We start from the raw sequence: 20,816 nt of genomic DNA, 5'->3' as shown, positions 1-20,816 counted from the left end.
AGGGGCCTTCATGGGGACAAGGGGACAGCACAGAGTGGGGAATAAATGTCCTTTGGAATTCCCACCCCATGGGAAGGGAGGGGACAAAGAGCAATCCATGGGGAAAATGGAGGATGGAGGCTGAAGGATGCAATTCAGAGCATCCTCCCACCTCCCACACCACCAGACCTTTGCTCTTCAGAAGAAGCTGACCTAGGAGAAAGGGGGTGGGCAGACTATGGGAGTGAATTTAGAAAAAGCAGCTGGGGCTCAGGACATAGGAGAAAAGGAATTGGGCAAACTGAGGGAAGGTCACTTAAGGCAGAAAAGATGGTTCAGGGACCCCAGTGTCATAACCTGGGACAAGGGAGGGTGATAGTGCAAGGACCCAATGTCAGAACAGAGAAAGGTGACAGTGATACTGAATCATATCCAATGACAGGGAATGACTTAAGGTGCAGGGCACAGAACCTTCCCCATGTCCACTGCCCTCCCCAGGGTGCTCAGGAAGGGGAGATATACCCAGGGATCTGACAATTGGTAGGGATGACCGCTGTTCATTTGTCTGATGAACACAGTCGAAGACAGTGTTCTTGGATGCTCAGCATTGAGTGCTGGCTAGGGTGAGAGGAAAGTCATCCTGGACACTCAGTTCCTGCCCTCCCCCAACTCTCCTACTCTTCAAGGATCACCCTCAGCTCCCCTTCCAACACACACACATATAGGGAACTGGTATGGGGCGAGGCTGATGCCATACTCACCAATTTTCTTAGTTTTTTCATCTGTTCTCTTGGTAGAATATCCTGAGGACAGAGAAATATGGAATAAGGGGAGGACACCTAAGGGTCTTGATCTGGGGAGCTGGACTGTGTGAGGAAGAAGAGGATGAGAGGACAAGAGATGGAGAGGCCATAGGGGACAAAGAGACTCCAGGGGTCACGGAGGGAGGAAAGGATATGGGGATCATAGAGACAGATGACTGTAGGGTACAGGGATGGCAATGGGGGACACAGTCAGAGGGAGGTGGGAGTACAGGCATCAGGGGATGTTGAGGGAGGGTCTTTTGGGCTTGAGATGTCAGGAGTCTAGCATCCCGGGAATTCCTCATCCCACCCCACAGCCCATCAGTGTTCAGATGGAGAGACCAGGCTGGAGGGTCCCTCACCATCCACCAGGAGACTGTTTGGATCCAGGGTAAAGTTCTGTAGCTGGGTGCCATCATGGGTCAGTCTGAGGACCTCTTGGTACGTAGAAGCCCTGTCAAAGTTCCGGGCCTGAGCGGCTGATGTGAAGTCACATGAGCAGTCCACTTCTGTGAGGCGTCTGGGAGAGAGGAGCCTAAAGAAGAAGAGGGCAGGGTGTGGGTGAATGAGAGAGGAAGAAGGCAGGTAGAGAGGAGAGGACAGGAGCAGTGATGGCCTCAGGGGAGCTGGGGCATGCTGAGCAGCCTTCTGGCCCTGGCAGGAAAACCTGCACCTCCCCACCAAAACTAGACTTCTTACGTGTTTTGTGAATACATGCATCTAGATGGGCTCCTTGAGGACACGGATGGCTTTAATTTTTGTATCTTTTGCCCTGTGCCTGACACTTCGAGTATGCTGCTTAAAACCTTATTGAAAGGCTGATTGCTTCTATATGTGTATAGATTTACATGTTGTCTCTCTATGTTCCCCAGCACGTGTCCCACTGCTTGGGACATCGTGGGATGTTTATAAATGCTTGTTGTTTGGTTGATTAATGGATGTATTGGTCACTCAGGCAGTTTGGCAACATACTGCTTTCTGTGTCTCCTGGACCCTTCTCTGGGTGCTAATTGTACCCAGGGCCACACAGCGAGTAAGTGTGATGTGTTTGGTCTGAGACCGGATTTGAACTCAGGTACTCCTGACTTCAGGGCCTGTGCTCTATCCACTGCACCACCTAGCTGTCCCGTAAGTAAAATGAGACTTGGGCTGTACAGCCCAAGGAAGGAAAATTTCCTCCAGCCCTGACACTGAGCCTGTGGGGAGATTCCCCCTCACCACCTCCCTTCCCTGGATTCTCTTCCACATCTGAGTTACCTGCCCCCTCAGGGCAGATGAGAAGGGAGAGAGTTCCAGGCATGGGGGACGGCCGGGGAAACACTCAGAACTGGGAGCTGGAGAATCATGTATGGGCAACAGCAAGGAGGTCAGAGCCACTAGATTGATGAATACATGGAAGGGACCAACGTATAAGAAGACTGTAAAGGCAGGATGGGGCCCGTTTACAAAGGCTTTTAAGACAAATAGGAAAGTTTCTATTTGATCCAGGAGGCAACAGGGAGTTACTGAGATGTGTTGAGTGGGAGGGAGGGAAGAGAAATGATCAAATTTGCACTTTAGGAAGATCGATTTTGGGCAGCGAGGTGGCACAGTGGATACAGTGCCAGCGCCCTGGAGTCAGGAAGACTTCCTGAGTTCAAGTCTAACGTCAGATGCTTACTAGCTGTGTGACCCTGGACAAACCATTCAACCCAGTTTACCTGACTTTCCTCATCTATAAAATGAGCTGGAGACGGAAATGTCAAACCACTCCAGTATCTTTGCCAAGAAAACCCTAAATAGGGTCACAAAGAGTCAGATGCAACTAAAACAACTGAACAACCAAAATCAGTTTAGCTGCTGAGTGGGTAGATTGGAGTGGGGAAAGTTTGAGGCAGGCCGAACCAGGATTGCGATAGTCCAGGTACGAGGTATCATCACTAGATGACTAGGTGTGAGGGCCTGCACTGGAGGGTGGCAGTGCTAGAGGAGAGAAGGGGGCATATTCGGGAGATGTTACAGGGGTGAAATTGACTGTGGCAACAGCTTGGATGTGGAGAGTGAGAGATGGTGAGGACTCCAGGATGACTCCTAGTTTGTGAGCCTCAGCGACGAGGAGGATGGTGGTATCCTTGGCAGTAATAGGAAAATTAGAAAAAGGAAGATACGGAGGAAAAGATAATGAGTTCAGTTTCTGACATGTTGAGTTTAAAACATCCAGTTCAAAATGTCCCAAAGGCCATTATGCCAATGACAGTGAAGGAAACAACGTTTATCAAATCAGGTACCACCTCCTATGGGAAGCCTTTCCTAATCCCCCCAGCTGCTCTCCCTCCTCAAATTATACTATATTTACTTACAGGCTTAAATATTGTATCCCAAGAGAGGCAGCAAGACATAGTTGCTAAAGAGCTACACTTGGAGTTAGAAAGACCTGAGTTCAGGTTCTGCCTCTAACACTGGACGTTAAGGATGTGTGACCCTGTGCAAGTCACTTAATTTCTCTGTATGATACACAAAGAGGGGTGCATAAAATCAGGGGGTACTGGATGCCTTCTGACCATCAACCCCTGCTCTAAATCTATGATCTTATAGGATCTCTGCCATCATCCATAATAATACTAAAGAATGGGGTCTTCATGAGGCCTGGAAAGGTGAGAATTAGAAAAGTAGAAAACAAGGCCAGATTTCTTCAGTCCCATGTAAGGGACGAGTTTCATTGACGAGTGAGCACAATGTCCAGTGAGCTCAGCAGGAGATCATCATCACCCAGACCTTGCTCAAGTTATTCCAGAAGACTAGTCAGCTCCCTTTGCTCCAATTCCAGGTTTACCCAGGAACCTTCAAACCTTCAGGTTCTCAAATCATTCACCCCCTCCTTCTGCCCCCGAGGTCAGTGAGCTAATCAGCCAAGACAATCCACTTGCTTATTCCATAATTTACATTAAGAAACAAAACTACCATTCTGTGCTGGGAGGAGTAGGAAAAGGGATGTCTTGACTTCCCCCAAAAAAAGGATGTTCCCCCATACTATTTGGTCTAGACCTCCTCCTTGCTCTTGTCCTAAAGGCACAGAAATCAGATCTAAAAGAGACCTCAAAAATCACCTAGTTGGGTCAGCTAGGTGGTACAGTGGATAGAGCACCGGCCCTGGAGTCAAGAGGACCTGAGTTCAAATCTGGCCTGAGACACTTGATACTTACTAGATGTGTGACCCTGGGCAAGTCACTTAACCCCCATTGTCTAGCAAAGAACACAAAAAAAAAATAAACAAAAAAGGAAGAAATTGCCTAGTCCCATAGTGACAAACTGAAATATAAATAGAAATCACTAAATTGAACATAGGATCCTGGTGGGCTGCATAGGAACTTAGAAGACCACATATTAACATTATCTGTATTTTTATTTATTTTATTAAATATTTCCCAATAACACTTTAATCTGATTCAGACAGCACTCAGGCTGCACGCGGCCCACAGCCCACGTGTCTGACGTTTCTGACTTGATCCAGCTCCCTCATCGTACAGGGCCAGAAACCTGAGGCATGGAGACGGATGTGAAAAGACCTGGCCAAAGCCATACTGCTAAAGGGCAGCAGAGCCTCCCTCCCTTCTTTGCAGAGGTGGGAGGCTATGGCTATGGGACACTGAATAGACACATTTCATCAAAGTGTCATTTAGTTCTGTTGTACAGCCTTTTCCTCTAATTTTCTTAATTCTTTGGTATGTAGAAACAAAATACCGAAACCCCCAATTTAAAGAGCTTAGCTAAAATTTATCAGACCTCTACATTTTAAACATTACCAGTTATTGATCAAAACAAAATACAAAATAAAAAAATTTAAAAAAAAATATAGCATACAAGCATAGGCTATAAGATACCAGAAAATACTTCTTTTAGCTGACTAGACACATTTAAATCTGTTCTCACCAGATTGCCATTGTCTGAAACTTGGAGTTGCAATATCTTTCCCTTGTCCTTGGAGTCAAATGATACTATCCCAATCTAATACCACAAACTGTATCTTTTTCCTGTTTTCCTTTTCTGTTAGTTAAACATGCTGTTCTCAGCTTGTAACTTTAATGGAAACATTGTACGATTTGGTCATTTCTCAAATTTTTCTGCACACATTTCCACCAGAACACAGAAGACCCAGCCTTCCTTGCGATATGTGGTCAATAGGGAGGGATCCCTTGATCAGGCAACTACCTCCAACACCTGCCTTATAGAATAAATGATGACACTTTCTAATACATCTGATCATGAAACGCAAAGTTGAGGGGCTCACTTTATTTGCTTCAGCAATTCCTGGGGATGGCTCACCAGGTAGGGGGACAGGAAGAGACAGAATAGGACAGGGATTAGAAATGAAGGTGATGTGGAAAACAAAGGATATCCATAATTTTTTTTAAAGGAAGTAACACCTGGATTGAACCTCAGGTCCCCCCCCCTTTTCTTTCCCCTTCTTTTTTGAGATTACAGTTTTATTTTTCAAACCAATCACATTATAAGAAATAACGGGGCGGGGTGGCAAAGGATTGCATATTTACACTAAATTCCCTTCAAACTCAACAGGAAGAGTGTCTTCTCATGGAAAGGTTTGTCTCCCATTCGTCGCCAGCCTTGTGCCCATACCTGCACAGGGCCGAGGTCGAAGCTGGGTGGGCTGGGTGGGCATGGGCAGATCTCTGGGCTGTTCTGGTAACTCAGTGTTACCAGGATTCTTGTTCCCACAGCTGCAGCAGAAAGGCCTTCCAATGCCTTCTCACAATGTCCTTACCCCACAGTTCAATTTGTCTCCAATGTATCAGCCTTATCTGGGTCCAGGCCTTGTCCTCCCCTGTCACTTCCCCACATTCAGTTAAACCACTTGAAGGTGGAAAACATGTCATTCTTCATCTCTGTATGTTCAACCCTGCGCACCGACATCTCAGCTGTTTGCTAAACTGAAAGTCTCATGTGAGTCTAGGTACCATGAGTCATTTTTCCCAGGCCCCTTTTCCCCACCCCAGAAGAAGCTGACCACTGACTACCAATCTAAAAAAACTATGCCCTGGGCCACAGAATCACAAGAACATAACTGGAAGAGACCTTAGGGGGTCATCTAGTCCAACACCTTCATTTTACAGATGACGAAACTGAGGCTCATAGAGATTAAGTGACTTGACTGAGGTAATAAAACCTATATGTTCATAAGACCATAGACTTAAGAAGTGACCTTAGAGGCCATCTGGTCTAATCCTTTCATTATGCAGTTGAGAAAAATGAGACCCAGAAAGGTTAAGTGACTACCTAAGATGACATGGTTAAAAAGAGACAAAGGCAGGAAATGGAGACCAGGTCCTGTTCAAAAGCCTGTTCTCTCTCCACTGGGCCGTGATGCCTACCTCACATCTCCCCCAACTCTGAGATACCATAGGACACCCGAAGACAAAGTCTGAAACAACCTTTAAAAAGGTCATTTCTTATTATAATGTTGACCCCCAACTTCCAGACAGAGGAATATTGCCTCAGTCCCCTCGGAATCTGCCCCTGTGCTCAGTGAGTGAGCTCACATAATAGGCCCTTAATAAACCTGGTAAAGGGAAAAGAAAATTCAGAGAAAATGCTGCCTTCAGAGCTAGAGAGAGAGGGGCACCCTGCAGTGGTGAGTAAAGAGTCAGAGTCAGAAAGAGAGCCTGCTCTCTCTTACTGCCCAGGTCAAGCATCAGCATGGTATAGTGGGAAAATCACTGCCTTGGGAGTCACAGGAGCTGGGTTCAAATCCCATCTCTGATGCCTGTAACCCAAAAAACCTTAGACTAGTCACTTAACTTCCATGGGCCTCAGTTCTTTTATCTGTAAAATGAAGGGACTCTGAGGTCTCTTCCCTTCTCAATCTTGAACCCTAGAACTAAGGTAACCTTTCTGCATCACAGAGAAGGATTTTCTTCACCCAGAGTTCCTATGTGCACTGATGAAATCCTCAACAGCGACAAAATAAATGGCTTTCTTCCCAGCCCTATGAAATGTAAGGGCCATTGGGTGCAGCCCAAAGAGGAGACAGGACAGCTCAGAATCATCAGGGAAGGTGCATGAATGCACTTCCTGGCCATCTCCACCATGCCTCCTAGATGGCCACCACACCCCCCTGCCCCCAGCTCCCCCTCATCTTCCTCCATTAGAATGTAAGCTCAATGAGGGCAGGGCCTGCCATTCTTGTTTGTATTTGCATCCCCAGCACTTACAACAGTGCCTGGCATATTGTCAGGAACCTCTCAAGTTTAGAAATGGCTCTTTCCCATGCCTTTCTAGCCCTGAGATTGGAGAGAAACTTCAGATCAGGCGCGCCTCCTCCTGACATGAATTCCTGGCCCTGAATGCCGCTCCCTTCCTCCCATCACCCAGGGCCAGAGCCGAAAGGGACCGACTCCAACACCGAGCCTCATGGGACTCCCTTCTCTGACACCCCCTATTAGCAGTCAATCATCTTCTACCCCAGCAGTTCCAGGGAGAGGGATAAAATGAGTCAACACATGTAAAGCACTCTGCAAACTTTAAAGCACTATAGAAATGAGAGCTATTATTAGTGCTGTTGTTGTTGTTGTTGTTGTTGTTATTTTTACCTCTCATGGAATCCCATTCAGCTTTTGACCAAGTCTAATTTGTAGGAAATTTTGAAAATCTGCATCTCTGCAACTTCTTTCCAGTGCTTCCAGGCCCTCTGCCTCAGGCCAGTCAGAACCTTATCGTAGCCTCACTATGTCACACAGGTGTGGGAGCAGCTGGCCTCGTCAGCTGGATTCTTCTCTGTAGGTTATCAAATCTCAGCTTCCTAAGCAGGGTGCTGTTTTACAGAAAACTGAATTTACACACACCAGCTACACGGTGGCGCTGTGGACACCACGGGCAGTCCTTATGGCTACACAGATTGAATAAAGTCCCTGGCCTTACCAGCAGCAGCCACGAGGTGGCGCTGGAGCGAAACAAATTAAAACAAACCTGGGCCTGACTTACAAAGGCCACGGGATGGCGCTATGGCCACATATTTACATCCAGCCTCCCAAACTACCTTGTAACTCTCAACTATGCGCACCTGGCTCTCCCTACCCCAGGAGATCTCTGGACATTGCCTTGTGGCCACATCTCCACTGCAGAGGAGCCAGAAAACACCAGCAGAGGGGGCGGGGCAATGGGGAGCCCTGCAGCTCCTCCCCCATCACACCCCACCCACGCCAGGGCCAGGCTGCAATCCTCCCACATGGCTGGCCAAAACGAAGGACAAGGAGCTAATTGCCAAGGCGGAAATGGAGCGGGGCCGCAGTGACCTCTGGGAAAAGGGCAAGGTCACAGAACAGAGGATTCTGGGAGTGGTAGTAGTCCTGCTGCCTAGGACCTACAGGGACCTCACTCTTGCTTGCAAAGGGTGTCTTTCTCTCCAGTAGCTTAGCGTTCTTACTAAGAAGCACAGGACAGGGAAGAGCATGTGGTTTTTGTAAGGAAGAGCAACACCTCTTATCTATGTGACCCCAAGCAAGTCACTTGTGTCCAAACCTCAGTTTCCTCATTTGACATAATACTTATAAAGTGCTTAGCACAGTGCCTGGCACATAACTAGGTGCTTAATACATGCTTGCTCCTCTCCCTTCCCCCCCTCCTCATTTGTAAAATATTACAACTTACAACACCTGTAGTACTATATATACCCCACAGAGTTTTTGTGAGCCTCCAAAGCACTTTATACAGGCAAGCTGACGTCAGGAAAGGCAGGGGGAGCAGGGCTCAGAATCAGGGACGTGACTTCTCTGACGCTTAGTAGCTGCATGACCCTGGCCAAGTCACTCAACTTTTCAGCATCCCACTCACTAAGGCCATTCTCTAAGAATATAATTTGCAGAGTCCATCAGTCAATAAGCATTTCTTAACACCTACTACATGCCAGGAACTGTCTGGAACAAGCTGCCCCGGAAATCATGGGGTTCCCCATGACTGGAAATGGACTGGCAAGGAGATTTCTGCCCAGGAGGTGTGAACTAGATGTTTTCCAGGATTCCTTCCATCAAAGACATTGGATGATTGTGTGTCTTCAGAGATGACAAGGACTTAAGGATTTGGATTTGTGATGGAGGGTGATAGGACCAGCTGTCTGAGCCAGGGTACCCATTCCCTGCTCCCAGGAGAGATTGGAGGCTCATTCAGCAGGAACCAGACTTCCAGCACCATGTCTCAGAATACCCTCCACCCTACTCAAGAGGCCAACAGGAAATGTTCACAGCCTTTTTCCCAAAAGAGCTCAGTCCTGCAACCAGGGTTGAACCTTAGGTAGCCTCTGCTGCAGGAGGAAGAATGAAGGAGAAAGGTGCACTCTCATGGACAAACTGGAGTCAGGAAGCTGGAGGGAGCCTCAGCTGTATCAGCCCCCAGGAAAGGATCTACTCCCTCCCGTGGAGGTCTCGCCTCCCCTGGAAGCAGACAATGAACTGCCTGAGTGCCATGAGACACCTGGTTCTGATGTGTTCTCTGTGTGGCCATGGCAGGACTGAACCTGTTTTCTCTTCTGAGAATGAACATCTCAGAGATCCCTTCCAGCTAGAAGTCTATGACCCTAGGAGATGAAGTTTTCTTCCCTCTGGTTGGCAGTTTGCTCATCTTTAAAATGGAGCAGTTTGCAACTGCAGTCCTAGAGAGTTCCCTGAGCATTCGGGAGACATTGCCTGCACTCACATTGCTAGTAAGTGTCCACAGAGGTGAGATTGAAGCACAGGTCTGGGTTCTAGGTGGCACCAGCCCTCTGTCCAATCAACGAGCGGCCTCTCTCCTAACGCAGAGGCAGCAAGCACTTAATCAATGTTCACTGAACTGAATACTGCTGTGACTGGGAGGGAAGGAGAGGACCAGTCTCTAGCATCACACACCCAGGACTCCACAGACCCCAAGCCGAACTACCACTCCCAGAATGCACTGAGAGTCTGCCTCAACACTACATTTCCCAGAGGCCTCAGCGGTGCTCTTCCACTTCCAGGCTGGGCCTTTCACCACTTTCCCTCCTCCAGACTCTAACAACCTTGCGCTCTGGTCAGGGTGGGCCTGGAGATCAACCCCAGAGGCGCCGGGGGGGACGGTATGGTGAAGATGTAGGTGGGGGTTGGGGGCGGCTCCCCATTCCCCCCTCCCTGCAGGCGCTCCACCCGGGGATTCTGAGCAAATCTGTGAGTCACAATAGTGCGGCCACACAATGCTGTGTGCTAATCTGTGTGACCCGCAGCGCCAACATGTGGCCCCTGTGTGCATGGTCAGTGACCTCAGCACCATCATGTGGCCAGTATGTGTATGTCCTAAGGTTCTACCCTGGCTATTTTGCCAGTGTGTGCTTGAGCTAAGGCTCTCTGCTAACTCACGCGACCACAGCGCCATCGTGTGGCCACTGTATATGGCCTGGGTTTGTATTCTAAGGAACATCTGCAGCATCACCACGTGGCCACTGTGTATAGATCCTGGGTCTCCACCTTAAGCTGTCCCAGGTTCCTAGCCTTAGCACTGCTGTGCATATGGCCTGGGTTTGCATCCTAAACTCACTCCAGTGCCACCACATGGCCATTGTCCATTTTCTAACCTGCATACCCTCGATGCCACCATGTGCATGTCCTGCCATTCTAGTCTGACCATCAGGTCACCCTTCAGCTAGTCTGCACACTGTGGTCCAGTTTAATCTTTGTTATTACAGCCTTGGCTTATGGCCATTGTAGGCACATTGTAGGCACATCTCTGTTCTCACCTTTCTGACCACAGTACCATTGTGTGACCTTCTTTTCCACGTCCAGGGCCTCTGCCCTAGCCAGTGTGCCTGCAACACCACCCCGTAGCCAGTACATTCCTTAGGAACCAGTGGGCTCTGTACACCCTTTGAAACTGCTAGCCTTTCTCCTTGATATCCATTCCTATAATATCAGAGCTGAAGAAACAGAGGTTCCAGCCAAGTTCCCTGATTTTATAGAAGGAAAAAACAAGCTTTGTAGAAGGGAAAGTTTGCCCTTGGCCACACAGGGACAAAGCCAGGACAAAGTCTCCTAACTCTCCCAACCAGGAATCTTTCTGAGACTCCATGCTGCCTTAGCAGGCCAGGATAGACTTTGCAGATTCCAGCCTGAGGCTTTGAAGGGCCTCTTACCTGGAAGACAAATGGGGGTCCCAGAAAAAAGGGTCCAGCTAATGAAAGACATTGCCCTCAACCTTGTAGTTCCCAGCTCCGCTTTGGGATGGTAAAGACCCTGGTGTCTGGGCCATAAAAGGGTTGGGAGAGCTTACCCTGAATAAAAGAAGACCTAAGGGGCACATCATCACATATGTCAGATTTGATTGTCACTTGGAAGCGATGTGTTATGCTTGACCCCCAGAGAGCAGAAGTGGGAGCACTGGGAAAACATTGCAGGGTGAGATTTTGGCTTCATGAAAAGAAAAGTTTGCTAGCAAATAGGGTTGGTCAAAAGGAGAGTCTACCTTTTGCAATGGCATTAAAGTCAGAAGACCTGGGTTCAAATCATGACTCTCAATTACTACCTGTGTAGTACTGGGCTAATAATCATTTAACTTCTCTGGACCTGTTTTCCTACCTATAAAACATGAGAGTGTTGGGTGAGGTGGCTTTTGAGGCCCCTTCCAGTTCTAAATCCATGGTCCTCAGGAGGTAGTGAGCTGTCCATCAGTGGAATTCTCCAAGTGGTGGTTAGATGACCAATTGTAAGTCTGGTTGCAGAGCGAGTTTCTTTTCAGGCAGGCATTGGACTCAGGGTCTTCTAGGGTCCATAGCAGGAATGTGTCCTAGGAGACAGCAGTGACCTGAGGTCCCTCCACATTTCAGGAGAGTTGAGGGAGGAGTGGATTCTGTCCTTGTTGGTGCTGGAGTCATCCCTGAGCAGCTGCCTGGGAGCTCAGAGACCAACAGTGAGGAAGGAATGACTTGGAAGGGTTGAACCAAAATACCTAGAGGGAGAGGTGAGAACTCCAGGAGGGATGAGAACCGGATGATACACCCTGCGTGGGCCATAGGCCAATCCACCTCGGGGGAGACTCCTTTGAGAAATAAGGTTGGTGGAAGGCTCACTCAAGATGGGGAAGGTTTGGAGCTCTGTCTTAGGCCTTCAGCTACAATACATCCTCTAGCCCCCGTCTCCTGCAGAGATCTTAGAAGAGACATCTTTCCACTGGCCACCCCAAAGAGGGTTGGGAGAATAGCCCAGTCACCTCCCACTTCCTGATCAACTCCTCCCTCCAAAGGGCCCTTCCTTCCTGGTCTTCAATCAGGGAATCTGAGAATTTTGCTTCGAACTTGTCCAAGCAAATTTCCTGACTTTCCATTGTGTGTACTAAGCTTCCTGCTGGCTCATGTTAGTGATAAGAGCGGGACCAGGACCCACACCTCCTAATACCTAGTTCTGAACTGGCCTGGCCTCTTGGTCTCTCTGATGGCAAAGCAAACATATCAAAACTATGGAGCTCCAGGGAGCTCAGTGAGTGTACCCCTTGCTCCGCCATGTGAGCCAATGAAAATATTTCAGCTCAATCAGTGAGGATCTGGCAGAGAACTTGGGTTTAATGGTTAGTGTCCTGCAACACATAGAAAGCAGAGCTGAGAATTCAATTCCTGCACCCTTGTGCAGACCTGCATCTTTTTTCCTGTGATATGCTGCCTTCTCCTTAGCCCCTTCCAGTCCTCTCATTTCAGCCATTCACCTGTGTTCCCTGGGCCCTCTCTTCATTGCAGTCCAAGAGTACAAAAAGAATCTAGGTTTGTCCAACAATCATTTTGTGATGAGATTGATTTGCTGCTCTTCACCAATTAGAGCACAAGCCTTTCCAGCCTTTGCCTTTATAATAACCACTGGGGAAGACAGGCAAGAAGGGGAGATACTCTTCCCCTCTGCCTTCTTTTTGACCTCTCCTGGTGGCCAAAATCATATAAGAATCAACATGGTTCTTCCTACCACTTAGAGGAACTTAGCTTCACAAATGACAAGACTTATGGTGAGACAGAAGACTACCAGGACTTACAATCTGCCCTGCCACTCTGTCCTAAAGTCTTATCATATGCCCTCCAGAATGTGAGCACTTTTTATCTGACCTGTTGATGCATCTTAAAGATTGCTTGACCTTGCCATCCACCTGCTGTTCCACCCTTTAGGACTTTTGGCCCTTTCTACCTGCTTTGAAGTTGTGTTGTCTCTTTCAATTAAAGTGAGAGTTCCTATTAATAGCAAGGTCTATCCCTTTTTTTATATTTGTATCACCAGAACTTAGTACAGTGCTTACCCCTTAGCAAGATCTTAATAAATGCTTTTTTCATACATTTCACCATTTTTCAACTGTCCATTTACAATTTGCTACCAATAAGAGGCTTCAACACCAATCTGAGGGTTATCATAGGTATAATTTTATCAAGAACTTTATTGGAAAGTGCCTTTGTTTGTGCAACTTCATAGAGGGCATGTCTGTGGCTCGGTGGTGTAGCAGATAGAGTGCAGGACCTGAATACAGGAAGACTTGCATTTGAATCCTACCTCAGATAGGATTTGAACTCTAGTTGTGTAACCCTGGACAAGTTATTTTCCCTCAGCCTCAGTTTCCTCACCTGTCAATTGGGGATAATAAGAGCACCTACCTCACAGGGTTGTTATGAGGATCAAGTGAGTTAATGTGTTTAAAGAGCTTTGCACATCTTAAATGCTATATAACTGTGATTATTATGTTGAAGATGATGATTTATCTCTTCCACTTGATTACAAGTTCTTTCAAAGTAGCCATTGTATTAAACAGGTTTGACTCTGTACTATTCCTTCCAGCCCACCTAGCACCTGCCATGGTCTAGGGATGAGGGCCTCCCAGGAAGCCTCTCTGGCCTGGACATATAGGAAGGTTGGAAATGAGGCTAGAAAAGTACTAGGTCATGCAGAGGCTTAGATTGGTTTCTAGATATAGCATGTCCTTAGCCAAGGACCTGAGAATCATAGATTTAGAACAGAAAGAGATTTTGGAGGCCACCTAATTCAAATTCCTTATTTTACAAATGAGGAAACTGAAGCCCAGAGAGGTCAAATAACTTGCCCATGGTCAAACAGGCAGAAAGAGGAAAAGCCAAGATTCAAGCTTAGTTCCTCTGACTCCCAATCCAGAACTCCTTCTACTGCATGGTATCAAGATCAATCAGGAGTAAATTTGAAAGGAATAGCAAGTTGTACATAGTATATTTGCAGTTTCATGTTCAATCATCCTTTTTTTTCTCTTCTACTGTGTTGTGGAAATGCTTTTATTTCTTAAGTTCAGAATAAAATAAAGAAAAGATATGGTCTAGGGGTTAGGGAATGGGTCTCAAACTAGGAGAACATAAAGAGTTCCACCAAGAGTTCATCAAAGCTTCTTGTGGGTTTAGGGCAATTTATATCTGGACAAGGGAAAATGCTGAGACATACCTGGACAGTTCCTTGCACCTAATGGCAGTGTTCCTCTTAAAGATACCTCTAAATACTAGGGAACATCGTCCATCAGAGCAGCTAGTTCAAAGTTATCTTGCACACAGTAGGTGTTTTATAATATTTGTTGAATGAATTACATGCTCATTTCTCCAACTTTTCCTGAACTATATTGTTTTGGTTCTTTTCTTTCCTATTTTACTTCCATTTCCTAGCACTGGATTTCTTAGACTATTTTTTCAGGACAACTGAAATGTATTACTGAAAAAAAAAACCTCTGAGATTATGGTGTTTGTTACACAAGTACTTAGCTTATTTAATTAGAAATGTATCATTATGTTTGAGCAAATAATCCATCTGGTGTGAGAAGAATTGAAATCTTGGATACTTCTTTTTTGGTCTTAACTGAATTTTATGTCTTCAACAGAACCTAGCTCAGTGCTGTGTGCATAGTACATATTTAAAGTTTAGTTGAATTGAGGCAATGTAGAAATAGCTTTAATCTGTCTGTTCAGTTCCACTTTGCCACTCAAGCAAATTTTCCTCTCTTCATTTCTGAATTCTCTATCTTCCTCCTGGATGATGTTTTTTTTTTCAAGTTTCTCCTCTATTCTCCTGTGCCACCTTTGCCCCTTTGCCAATTTTCTTTCTGGGCAAGGGGACTGCTCAGATGTGATTGGTGTTGTCACCAGGTCAATGAGGAAGCCAGGATTTTCTTCCCTTATCCACAAATGTAGGACTGGTCCCTCCAAATGAAGCAGATGAAGCTCTGTTAATTGAAAGGTCAGAAGAAAAGGCAAAAAAAAAAAAAAAGTACCAGAGGTTTGTGCAAGACAAAAAGCTCAGGGACAATGAAAACAAAAGAAATTTTCAGAATAGGAGGCATAAATTTTTGTTAATGGTATTTCAAGTATATTGAATACTGAGTGCCTCCAGAGAGGTCAAGCACTTCCCAAAATGCTTGTTTTGCAGCCAAAGTATAACTTTACCTCACCTGGAAGAAACTAACTCAAGTTTAAGTCACAACAGATGCAACTATGAGCTCAATATTTATCCTATTTTATTTTAAATAAACAACTTAATTTTAGTAAACAACCAAGTAATTGAGAGTGAGTGGAATGCACTAGGGTGGGTTGTTGAATGGGGAATGAAAGATGTATCTCTTCTTTAAGTTTTTCAAGTTATTACATTTTATCTTCCTAAAACTGTGTGTCTAATAGAAACCTGGATTAAAAATGGGGAAAAAAATCTATCCAGTTATCCAGATGTTTCCAAATAGAAAAAAAAAAATCTCCAGCATTCATTTTGATTGGAATCAGACATGATACAGAGAAAAGAAAATGCAGATAATGTGGACATCTGCTTTAAGAACTTACCCTGGCATGGGACAGAGGTAGAACCACTGGAGAGACAACCAATTGTGTCAAGTAAAATTTCTGGTAGCTAAAGAACCTCAAAGTGATGGACACCAGGCCCTGGGGAGAGGAGGCTGGAAAAGTTCCAGAATACAAGAGAACTGAGATGGCAAATGGTTCAATAAGGGCTAGATACATGAGGCCATTATATATAGGAAATACAGAAGAAATTAGAACAATATATTTCTCTCAGTTCTAGAGATCAGATACATCTGTAATGATAGAATCACCACTGGGACCAAAGACACTAAGTCACTCACCCTGTCCTCTACTAATGGGCACCTCTCAGTTCTGGATTCACACAAGTTTGGACCAGATTCAGGCCTGGGGAAGCTGGCCTCTAAAGGAGGAATTAGGATCCTTCTCAAAAAAATAAGCCCTTCACACATGGTCAAAATTAGTTAGGGGCTCATTCCCAGTGCTCCCAAGTACTGAGTCACACATGGCCAGAAGCAGGATGACAGCTCTGCACGTGTTCCAAAGAATGACCTCATTACATAAGGAAAAACTGCCTAACAATTAGAGCTGATCAAAATGGAAATGACCTTTCTTTGAATATTGTGGGTGCCTCCTTCCTTGAGGTCTTCATGTGATGACTGGATGGCTATTTGTTGGGAATATTATAGAGAGGATTCTTGATCATGTATGGTTTGAGCTAAATGACCTCTAAATCCATTTTACCTATGAGGTGCTGTGATTCGATAGATCCATGAATTCAGGCAGACAAGTTTTGACTTCATTTAGTAAATAAGGTAGAGTCATCAAAGGTCTATGGTCATTGTTTAGGCTCTGATGGCTCAAAATGAGCAATTATTTCTGTTTTGGCCAGAAACCCTGAAGGTCTTCCCCTCCCAGATTGATTTCTTTTAACTAGGTAAAAGAGACCATTTTTGTCTCATTTCTTACCTAGCCTTAATCACTGAATGGGCATTGCCTCAGTCAAACTGAGACCTGGGAAAGACCTTAGCTTAAAAAATCCAAGGGCTCCCACAGCATCCAGGGCCATCTCCAGTCATCCTGATCTATATCTTGCCACTGGACCCAGATGGTTCCACAGGAGAGAGTGAGGCTGGTGACTTTGCACTGCCCTGCCTCACTTACATCCAATTCACTTGCAAGTCATGACATCACCTTGGTCTGATGTCATGGTCTTCTTCAAGAATGAAGGACCAACAATGAATGATGAACAGTGGATTGATATTATAAAGTGTCTTTTATGAAGATTAATTTGGTGACAACATAGAAGGAAAGCTTAAAAGTTATATCCAGAAAGAAATAGGCTATATTGGAGGCAGGGAAACTTGCTAAGAGTTATTATCCTAGGCTAGGGAAGTATCAGTGTGAATAGAAAGGAAAGAGAAGATCCAAGAAAAATGGCAGAAGAATTGCCAGGACTTGTAAAGGAAAGGGAGGAGTCAAAGATTACTTCAAAGGTTCAAGTTTGGGTCATTGAAAGAATGGTGGTACCAGTACTACCTCAGATGCTGACTTGACTCAATTAGCATTGATTTAGCCTTAAGTTGGCAGGCACTCTTCACCCCCTGAAGCAGCATACCTCCCCACTAGCAGCTGTTGGTGTCATGACACATCTGTATTGATAGAATTAAATACCTGTTGGCAACGCTAATCTGCTTTTCGATAAAAAGAGGAAGACGGCACCTATTCATCTGCATTTTGGCAGGCACCATAAGAGCCAGTTGAGTGGTCCAGCCCTATCCTAGTTTTAGTGTCTGCCCATTCTGTCATATTCTTTAATTGGGAACATTAAGTCTCAATTGCTTCAAGAGAACTCTGCAGTAGCAAGACGTTCAGACCAGTCTATCACATTACTTGAAATTGTGCCCTTTTCTTTATTTCCTGAGTGTTGTGTTCATTTTGCACAAAATCAGAAACTGTGGTTACTGGCTCAGGGCCAAGGTGTCTTGCTAATGTAAAGGGTGTGTTTGCTGTCTTCTTGCCCATGTAGGTTATGTGTCTACATGGAAGTGCCTAGATGTGGCTTATAAGGATGCATGAATAAATATCGATAAAGCCTCCTCCTCCATGCTTTTCCAGGGGAGACTTTGATTCCTGCAAGGAGAAGTGTAGCCAGAGGCAGGCTATTCTACTCTTCTCACAGAGAGGAGAAAAATATTAGTAGGGTAGTATTATATGTATCTTCTTCTTTAAATATTGTTAGTCTAGGGAAAATAATTTTTAGGTTCAAACTGTACTACTGACAGCTATCCCTTAACAGGCAAGAGGTACTCCAAGGTTTGACTCCGTTTACATCAAATGCCAGTTCCACAATGAACACACATAGTAAATTGTGAACAAACCCATTTATCCAAGTCAATGAAAAAACAGAGATCAGAGAAGGTTCTAGCTTGTCTGCATGTTGGCTTCTTGCCAGTCTGGAACCTCATGTCTTCTCTAGAAGCTGGAAGCCAGAAGACCAGGTTTTCTGTTCTCCCTAGCACTCACCACTACCCCTCTCCCCATGTGAAGCATTGAGTAAACAATCTCTACCAATGAGGGCAATTTTATGCAAATGACCTTTGAGCCACAGATTGTTAGTATGGGTTTTTTAATCTAATATGTGTGCATGTGTGATCAAATCTATAAGGTCATCTAGAAGCACTTTCTTTAGTAGAATCAATTAGCATAGACCCTCCATTCATGATGAAACACCCAGAGCCAGTGTCTGAAGCAGACCTAGATTCAGACCATACCTTCCATAACAGTATGGTAGTTAAGCTGGGCACGCAGGCACCAGTGGTTGGAGAGATCAAAAATGACATAATATATAGGAAGTGGTGCTTGAGTTGGAAGGAAGTAAAGGGATGGGGTAAAGAGGAGAAAAGTACTTAACTTACGGAAGGTCTATGAGGTGAAAGTGCATTCTAGGTATGAGAGATGTAAAGTTCCATGACCTAGGGTGGAAGATGGAGCAAGGCAGAGGGAAAAGGCCAGTTTGGCTGGTAAGGTTAGCCTCAGCTGACATGGCCATTAACAGAAACAGGGAAGTCAGAAGATGGTCTCAGGTGGAAGAGCTTCCACAAGGCTACTGCCCTCTGGACTCACAGGCCATTTCCTAGCTAGGACATAACTGAGAATTTGGTAAACCACCATGGAATCACAAAACATAATAAAAAAAAAACTTTCAGTATAAGTTGGGGCAAGTAGGGGAAGTATTTAGTACCCTAGTGTGGGGATAGGACAGAGGGAGTAGCAGGAAAGAAAGAATCATCTCCAGAGGTTCCAGGAACTAGTTCTTAACTTGTACTTGCTTGTCCCCAACTTGTAATGCACAGGAAAGCTCAAGGACTCCCATAAATATTTCTGGGATAGCAGCAGAGGTTATCTGCCTCTGGAAAGCAGCCAGAGGGAAGGAGTATGATTTCACTAGGCCATTCTCTGGGGAAAGGCAAAACTGGCTAAAGATCAATAGAATAATCAGTCACCTGGTTGGGGTATCAGTGGTGCTGTTCAGCAGCATTTTTCAAATGATTTAAAGGCTTGCTTTGCCTATGAAGAGGTAGGCCTGTGGCACAGCTGGCCTGTGATGCCGCCTTCATTTGTGGTTGCCTGAACTAGAGTGTATTTGGAACAGCCAGTTCAGAGAAGATCAGAACAGCCCACAGCAATATAATTTAGATGCTGGCCAGGCACCCCATGGGGAGCAGAGCTCAGCTTTCAAAGGGTGGTGGTGCATGTGGAAGGATTTCACAAGCAAGGCTTCCAGTCAAACCTCAGAGCCAAGCATTGTTGCATAGAAGGCTAGTGTATATATTACTCTCCTGAGCCTGGAGGTAACTTTCCTTTCTGTTCATTAAGCCTTCTAAGACCAGGGATCTGAGAATTCAAGGCTCCAGAGATTTTTAAGTTAGAGAGAATTCAAATAAAATGGCAGTAGGGCTGGGAAGGATCATCTGGTTCAACTCCCTCACTTTACTATATTATATTTTATTTTTATTACATTTTAAACACTTTATTGGAAAAACCCATGTCCCAACATCCTAGATGTTCCTTTTCTTTACAAATCAATACTGCCATTGTTACTAGAAAGGGTAGATAAATCTACTCTCCTTTTGTTCCACTCACCTTCTCCATGACTTCTTAGGTCAAAACTCCCTTCCCTGGCCTCTATTTCCCCAAATATGTTGTTTCTTCCTATTAGAGTATAAGCTTCTTGAAGACAAGAAACATCTCTGGTTTTGTGTTTCTATCCCCAGTGTTTCACACATAGTAAGAGTAAATAAATGATTTTCCTTTTGTGTCAAATTTCTCTGAAAAGAATTTTTCATCCAAGATAAATAGATATATTTAAGACCAATGGACATTTCCCAATAGATAAGTAGTTAAAGGATGTGAATAACTAGCTCTCAAAAAAACTGCAGATTATTAACTACCATATGAAAGAATGTTCCAAATCACTAATAATAAGAAATACAAAGCAAGATAAGCTTGAAATCTCACCTTACACCTAGTAAACTGGCAAAGATAAAGAAAGGGAGGAAGAGTTAATATTAGAAGAGTTGTGGAAAGATAGACACGTAAATGCATTTTTGGTGGAGCTGTGAATTAGCATAATCATTTTGGAAAACAATTTGGAATTAGGCAAGTAAAGTGCCTAAAATATCCATCCCCTTTGACCCAGAGATTCTAACATTGACTCCAAGGAAGTCATTGAAAAAACGAAAGTCCTACACACAATAAAATATTTGTAATGCCACTTTTGTGACAGCAAAGAACTGGAAATGAAGTCCACCAACTGGAGAATGGCTAAACAAATTGTGTTACTTGAATGTAATGGAATATTACTATGCTATAAGAAATTGCAAACCATGGTGAATATGGAGCAGGATGGAAAGACTTGTGTGAACTAAAGCAAAGGAAAAGAGGCAGAGCCAGGAAAATAAACTACACAATGGAAAAAACTACCACAAAAAAAAATTTTTAATGAAGGTTGCAAAATTACAAAAAACATGGCTCCAAAGAAGACTATGGGAAGCTACCTCTCCCCACTCCTTTGCAGAGGTTGGGGGGTCCATATGTGTGGAACATTTACTATACGTATGCATACATGTGTATATGTGCATGTAATGGTACATATGTACATATGTGTGTATATATAATGGTATGTTTGTATTGTGTATATGAATGTGTGGGTAGATAGATAGATAGATAGATAGATAGATAGATAGATAGATAGATAG

The 20,816-nt window shown here is 44.8% G+C and overlaps 1 protein-coding gene across 3 annotated transcripts; it reads right to left on the bottom strand.

Moving 5' to 3' along the window:
* Window positions 1-558: 558 nt before the first annotated feature.
* Window positions 559-7,907, bottom strand: LOC114031235 (mucin-16-like). 3 transcript variants are annotated; one of them, XM_027846273.1, is made up of 3 exons: window positions 7,837-7,907; window positions 1,145-1,317; window positions 559-782 (listed from the first exon to the last, which is right to left on the bottom strand). In XM_027846273.1, exons 1-3 carry the CDS (start codon window positions 7,884-7,886, stop codon window positions 661-663), a joined length of 345 nt encoding a protein of 114 aa, XP_027702074.1. In that variant the 5' UTR covers window positions 7,887-7,907; the 3' UTR covers window positions 559-660. The 3 variants fall into 3 exon arrangements, with proteins under 3 accessions (XP_027702074.1, XP_027702075.1, XP_027702071.1); XM_027846274.1 differs by lacking the exon at window positions 7,837-7,907 and adding an exon at window positions 7,367-7,393; XM_027846270.1 differs by lacking the exon at window positions 7,837-7,907 and having other exon boundaries at window positions 1,145-1,802.
* Between the last annotated feature and the right edge of the window lie 12,909 nt (window positions 7,908-20,816).

The sequence above is a fragment of the Vombatus ursinus genome, unplaced genomic scaffold, assembly GCF_900497805.2.
Source record: "Vombatus ursinus unplaced genomic scaffold, bare-nosed wombat genome assembly UNPS02015106.1, whole genome shotgun sequence".
NCBI lineage: Eukaryota > Metazoa > Chordata > Mammalia > Diprotodontia > Vombatidae > Vombatus > Vombatus ursinus.
Note: the sequence above shows the minus strand (reverse complement) of the source record. Positions and strands in the feature narration are given on the sequence as shown.

Excerpts from the sequence above, each read along its gene's own strand:
- LOC114031235 (XM_027846270.1), bottom strand. The coding sequence starts at position 1,502 with ATGCATGTATTCACAAAACACGTAAGAAGTCTAGTTTTGGTGGGGAGG. Across the intron at positions 783-1,144 it reads AAACAGTCTCCTGGTGGATG|GATATTCTACCAAGAGAACA; the intron begins GTGAGGGACCCT and ends CTCTGTCCTCAG.